Source organism: Amblyraja radiata, chromosome 28 (assembly GCF_010909765.2).
Source record: "Amblyraja radiata isolate CabotCenter1 chromosome 28, sAmbRad1.1.pri, whole genome shotgun sequence".
NCBI lineage: Eukaryota > Metazoa > Chordata > Chondrichthyes > Rajiformes > Rajidae > Amblyraja > Amblyraja radiata.
Window position 1 is genome coordinate 14,797,963 of NC_045983.1, and position 6,000 is coordinate 14,803,962.

Here is a 6,000-nt window from a genome sequence, read left to right on the forward strand (position 1 = left end):
TTCAGCAAGGACACTGTGGGCCGAAGGGCCTGTTTGTGTGCTGTTCTGTTCAACATACACTGGGTACCAGACATTCCTTGGAGCTGAGCTGATGCCGTCCGTCTCTGTTCCAGGGTCACTGTGCGAAAGTGAGCTCCATCAACGACAAGAACGAGTGGAAGACCGTGCACCGGGCCCTGTCTGTCATCGACTTCAGCAGCAGCGACATCGAGGTGTGCCGGGGTGGGGGCTGGTGATGGGTGGGGGCTGGTGATGGGTGGGGGCTGGTGATGGGTGGGCTGGTGCGCCAGGTTGGGGGCTGGTGATGGGTGGGGCTGGTGATGGGTGGGGGCCCGCGATGGGTGGGGCTGGTGCGCCAGGGTGGGGGCTGGTGATGGGTGGGGCTGGTGATGGGTGGGGGCTGGTGATGGGTGGGCTGGTGCGCCAGGTTGGGGGCTGGTGATGGGTGGGGCTGGTGATGGGTGGGGGTCCGCGATGGGTGGGGCTGGTGCGCCAGGGTGGGGGCTGGTGATGGGTGGGGCTGGTGATGGGTGGGGGCTGGTGATGGGTGGGCTGGTGCGCCAGGTTGGGGGCTGGTGATGGGTGGGGCTGGTGCGCCAGGGTGGGGGCTGGTGATGGGTGGGGCTGGTGATGGGTGGGGGTCCGCGATGGTTGGGGCTGGTGTGCCTGGGTAGGGGCTGGTGATGGGTGGGGCTGGTGCACCAGGGTGGGGGCTGGTGATGGGTGGGGGCTGGTGATGGGTGGGGGCTGGTGATGGGTGGGGCTGGTGCGCCAGGGTGGGGGCCCGTGGTGGGAGGGACCCCTCGATGGGTGGGGGAATCACATCGAGTGCTGGCCGCTCGCGAGATGGAGGGTGGCACAGGGTGGTGAGGGGGGAACATGGGATGGGGGGTGGGGGGGCAACATATGGTGGGGATGACAGGATTGGGGGGTGTGTGCTGTCTCTGACCCCTCACTCCCTGCGGCAGGTGCTGCTGTCCGGTGGCCAGCGTGGGGTGGGTGGGGGTGAGGAGGAGTGTGTGATGGGGTGTGTGTGGGGGTGGGGCTGAGTGGGTGCCGGGGTGTGGGTGCTGGGGGTGACTGGTTTGGGGGGGGGTTGTACTGTCACTGACCCTCTCTCCCTGCGGCAGGAGTTGCTGAGTGTGGTGGCCAGCGTGCTACACCTGGGCAACCTGCAGTGCCTGGCAGACGAAGATGGCAACGCAACAGTGAACGGCGAGAACCAGTTCCGCTTGTTGTCCCGGGTCAGTGCCGGGGCCGTGTGGGGCTGGGGGTGGGGGTGGGGCATGGGGGGGTGGGGCTGGGGGCTGGGGCTGGGGGGGGTGTGGGACCTTCATGGTCACGTCATGACCCCGCGGGGCAAACCCAGAGACCCCGTGCCCTATCGTGATGCCCTGCCCCCTCGAGACCGGACCCAGCACGTGGGTCCTCAGGCCACGACCCCCGCTGTGGGTAGCCGGCGCCCGGGACTGGAGGGGGCTTGGTGACCGAGCTTCCGCTGATCACAAACCCTCCATCCCTTCCCCACGCCGCTCCTGTCCCCACCCCTGCCACCACTCGCGTCCTTCCTCACCCCCACCCATCTCCCGCGGAACCAATCCTCGCCCAGGGAGAACATGCAAACTCCACACAGACAGCACCCGAGGGCAGGATTGAACCTGAGTCAGTGGTGCTGAGGCAGCCACTCAAGCAGCCAGCTATGGCTGCTTCTATCTGGCCTGTGGCCTGCGTCCAACCCCGTGTCTGGCCTGTGCCCCTGCCTCCAACCCTCTCTGTGTCCCCCTCACCCCCAGACTGAGGTACCAGCAGCCCCCCCCCCCCATGTCCAATCCCCACCCTGCAAGGTGCCAGCCCCCCCTCTTGCCTCCCTACCCCGTGTCTCACTCACTGTGTGAGCTACAAAGCCAAGCCCCCCACTCGTGAGCAGATCCTCTCCCCATGCCCCCCAACCTGTCAGACTCCCCCCATCCTGTACCCCCAACCCGACCTTGTGAAGAGCCACCCCTCCCTGCGTCACCCCCACCCCGCGAGCCGATGTCCTGGTGCCCACTCGGCCCGTGAGGAGCCAGCACCCCACCCCCCCCCCCTTGATGTCCCCTCCCCACCCCACCCCACCCTGCGAGGTGCTCCAGGTTGCCCCAGCCGTGGGCTGAGTGAGATGTTCCCTGTATCTCGCAGCTGCTGGGGGTGCCCGGACCAACCCTGAAAGAGGCCCTGATCCACCGCAAGATCACCGCGAAGGGAGAGGAGGTGAGGAGTGGGCCGGGAGCGTGCATGGTGGGATGGTGCCGGGGTGGTGTGGAGGGGGTTAGGAACCCCGGTCAGCACCTACATCCCCCCCCCCCCCCTGGAGAGCCAGCGGTCACATCTGTCCCTCACCACCAGACTGAGTGGCACCAAACGTGCCTGGGCCAAAGAATGGGGGGTGGGTCAGGCCCCCCCCCCCTTCTCCCCTCTCCAAATAGTGTTAATATGGGGGGTTGAAGGATTCAACTGGGTGGAGAAATGAAGCATCCAGAATGACAGGAGAGGTGGGGTGGGAGGAGTGAGGTGGGCGGAGTCTGACAGCATTGGGGTCCAGAACCTGTGAAACATTTGGACAGGTACATGGGCAGACAAGGTTTAGGGGGGGGGGGGATAAGGGCCAAACGTAGGGTAAACGGGTTTAGTGTTGGGCTGAAGGGGGCAGCACAGGGCAGGCTGGTGTTGGGGGAGTGGGTGGGGGACTGGAGCTGTCCCTCCTGGTCATTGCCTCTCCCCCCCTGCAGCTGATCAGCCCCCTGAACGTTGAGCAGGCAGCGTACGCGCGCGATGCTCTGGCCAAGGCCATCTACGGGCGCACCTTCTCCTGGCTGGTGAACAAGATCAACGAGTCGCTTCATCACAAGGTAAGGGCAGGGTGTAGACTCGGCTCGCTGCTGAGGTGGGGGGTTGGGGGGGGGGGGGGTCACTCCACCCACGCCCGTCGCACGCCTGTCCCAGCCTCGTCCGCTCACACCTCGCGCAGGTACCGTGACCGGGACACTCGGTAAACCATGGGCAGCACAGTGGAGCAGCAGCAGTAGAGTTGCTGCCTCACAGCACCAGAGATCCGGGTTCAATCCTGACTGCGTGTACGTGCGTTCTCCCCGCGACCTGCATGGGTTGTCTCCAGGAGCTCCGGTTTCCTCCCACACTCTTAAGACGTGCAGGTTTGCAGGCTAATTGGCTTTGGCAAAATTGTAAATTGTCCCTAGTGTGTGCAGGATAGTGTAAGTATACTGGTCGCCGTGGACTCAGTGGGCCGAAGGGCCTGTTTACCACGCTGTATCACTGAATTAATCTAGATTATAAAAGAGAGCATTACCTTTCCAGAGGTGGACAAAAATGCTGGAGAAACCCTTCTTCTCAGACTGATGTGAGGGTGGGGGGAGCGGGAAGAAGAAAGGAAGAGGCGGAGACAGTGGGCTGAGGGAGAGCTTGGGTACTTTACACCCCAGCTGTATGAACATTGACTTCTCCAATTTCAGGTAGTCCCTGCTTTCTCCTCATCTCCCCGGAGACAGCTCTCCCTCAGCCCACTGTCTCCGCCTCTTCCTTTCTTCTTCCCGACCCCCCCCCCCCCCACCCCCACATCAGTCTGAAGAAGGGTCTCGACCCGAAGCGTTGCCTATTTCCTTTGCTCCATAGATGCTGCCTCACCCGCTGAGTTTCTCCAGCATTTTTGTCTACCTTAGATTTTCCAGCATCTGCAGTTCCTTCTTAAACAATTACCTTTCCAGACCTGCTTTCTGACCCTTCCCTGCAGGGGGTTACTGCAGCAGTGGTGAGGTGAGAGGCCTGGAGTCACACGGATGACTGGGAGTGGGTTGGGGAGGATGCCCACCATCCCGCGGTGTAATCGAGAGTCACCATGTGTTTAATTGTCACATGTTTCCATTGTTCAATGGATCAGTTAAATCCTTACTTGCAGCAGCTTAACAGGCCCATTAACATCATACACGTAACTGCCAAGTCCTTGCGCAAACAAAGATAGTCCGTCGAAGGTCACAGTTGAATTTAAGAGCTTGAGAGTTATTGGGGAAGAAGCTGCTTTTAAATCCGGTGGTCACGTCCTTCGGGAATGCCGGGGCTTTTTTTCATACAAAATGCCTTTATTCAGAAATACAAAGTAGTAACACGATCAGAGAATGCCTATTTTGGCATTTTACAAACAAAGTTATCAAATTAAAATATTAACATTTTTATCAACAATACATTCGACCTCTCGCGGTGACCGGCGTTCACGGAAGGCCGCCAGAGTCCCCGTGGACACCGTGTGTTCCCTCTCCAGGGACACGCGGGCGCGGACGTAACCCCGGAAAAGGGGCAGGCAGCCGAGCGCTGTGCGGCCGTCGACTGCCCGGTAATGCCGGGGCTTGGGAGTTGGCGGACAGGGTAACGTGGGGAAGATGGGCCTGACGCAGGAGTCAGGGTAACGTGGGGTAGACGGGCCTGACGCAGGAGTCGGGGTAACGTGGGGAAGTGCGGACTGGTGCCACAGTGTAGGATCCTGCTCTCCAGCTCCTCTGCTTGTCTCCCTGCAGGACTCCACTTACTCCGAGAACTACCGACCCAACATCATCGGACTGCTGGATATTTACGGGTTTGAGGTGTTCCAGAACAACAGGTAGGCTGGTGCTGGGACCGGCCGTGGGCCAGGCAGCGGGCTCTGCCCAACACACCGCATCACTGCTCCAACCCCTCCTCCAATCTGCCGGCACCTCCCGTCTCTCTCACCTCTCGGCTCACCCACCTCCCCTCAGTGCTGGCAGTAATTGTATATGTGTGTTCAAAATAACCATCCTTGAGAAATCAGCTTCAGCCTGCAGTCACCCCGGAGTGGGGCACGCCTCCAGCAGTGCCTCCTGGCAAATGCCCGCTGCAGGGGGGGGGGGGGGTTCTGCAGCTGCAAGGGGGGTTTCTGCAGCTGCGGGGGGGGGGGGGGGTTGCAGCTGCAAGGGGGGGTTTCTGCAGTTGCACTGGGGGTGTTTCTGCAGCTGCAAGGGGGGTTTCTGCAGCTGCAAGGGGGGTTTCTGCAGTTGCACTGGGGGTGTTTCTGCAGCTGCAAGGGGAGTTTCTGCAGCTGCAAGGGGAGTGGGCCAGTATGGGGCTAATGGGTCACTCTTTCGCAGAGGCTCTTGGCCCAACCTGCTGTTTCTTTGCCACAGACGGCTGTGGAAGCCAAGTCGATGGATATTTTAAAATTGGAGATTAGTCCAGGTGTCGGGGGTTTTGGGGAGAAGACAGGAGAATGGGGTTGAGAGAGAAAGATAGATCAGCCATGATTGAATGGCGGAGTCAACTTGAAGGGCTGAATACCCTGATTCTGGTCCTACAACTTATGAACTGTAGGAGCAGTGGCCCTGTTTGCCGACTCGCGGGCACACCTGCCGACACGCGGGCACACCTGCCGACACGCGGGCATACCTGCCGACACGCGGGCATACCTGCCGATACGCGGGCACACCTGCCGACACGCGGGCATACCTGCCGATACGCGGGCACACCTGCCGACACGCGGGCATACCTGCCGACACGCGGGCACACCTGTCTGGGGCTACAGGTCAGAGGTTTTGACCAAAGGTAGAGATGAGTTATCCGTGCCCACTGGACTGCAGGCGGGCATGGACGGGCATTGAGGGGCAGAGTGCGGGTGACTGGCAGACTGGCAGCTGGGTGGTTCATGGCCCGTCATTAATGCGACCTGTCTTCCCTCTGCAGCTTCGAGCAGTTCTGCATCAATTATTGCAACGAGAAACTGCAGCAACTGTTCATCGAGCTGACGCTGAAATCCGAGCAGGAGGAGTACGAGTCGGAGGGAATCGCGGTAAGGGTGGACTAACGTGCGTCAGTGGCACTGCCCCCAACACCCGCACGGCAGCGAGTGTGGCCACATCACCCACCCTGGCCTCAGCTACCCTCCCTCCCTCCATCGCTCCCTACCCTTCCTTCTCACTCCCCCTCAACCTCCCTCTCTCC

General features: G+C 61.2%; 1 protein-coding gene across 3 annotated transcripts in view; it reads left to right on the forward strand.

The window, feature by feature from the left end:
- LOC116988883 (unconventional myosin-Ic-like) overlaps positions 1-5,886 on the forward strand; it is a 55,845-nt gene extending 49,959 nt beyond the window's left edge. For 2 of the 3 annotated variants that reach the window (XM_033045886.1, XM_033045885.1), the window contains exons 7-12: positions 114-212; positions 1,131-1,244; positions 2,179-2,250; positions 2,769-2,888; positions 4,566-4,648; positions 5,743-5,886. In XM_033045886.1, coding sequence (XP_032901777.1) covers positions 114-212; positions 1,131-1,244; positions 2,179-2,250; positions 2,769-2,888; positions 4,566-4,648; positions 5,743-5,863 — 609 coding nt within the window. In that variant the 3' untranslated portion in view covers positions 5,864-5,886. The remainder of the gene's footprint in view (positions 1-113; positions 213-1,130; positions 1,245-2,178; positions 2,251-2,768; positions 2,889-4,565; positions 4,649-5,742) is intronic. The other variant, XM_033045887.1, reaches the window with a different exon arrangement.
- The last annotated feature ends 114 nt before the right edge of the window (positions 5,887-6,000 follow it).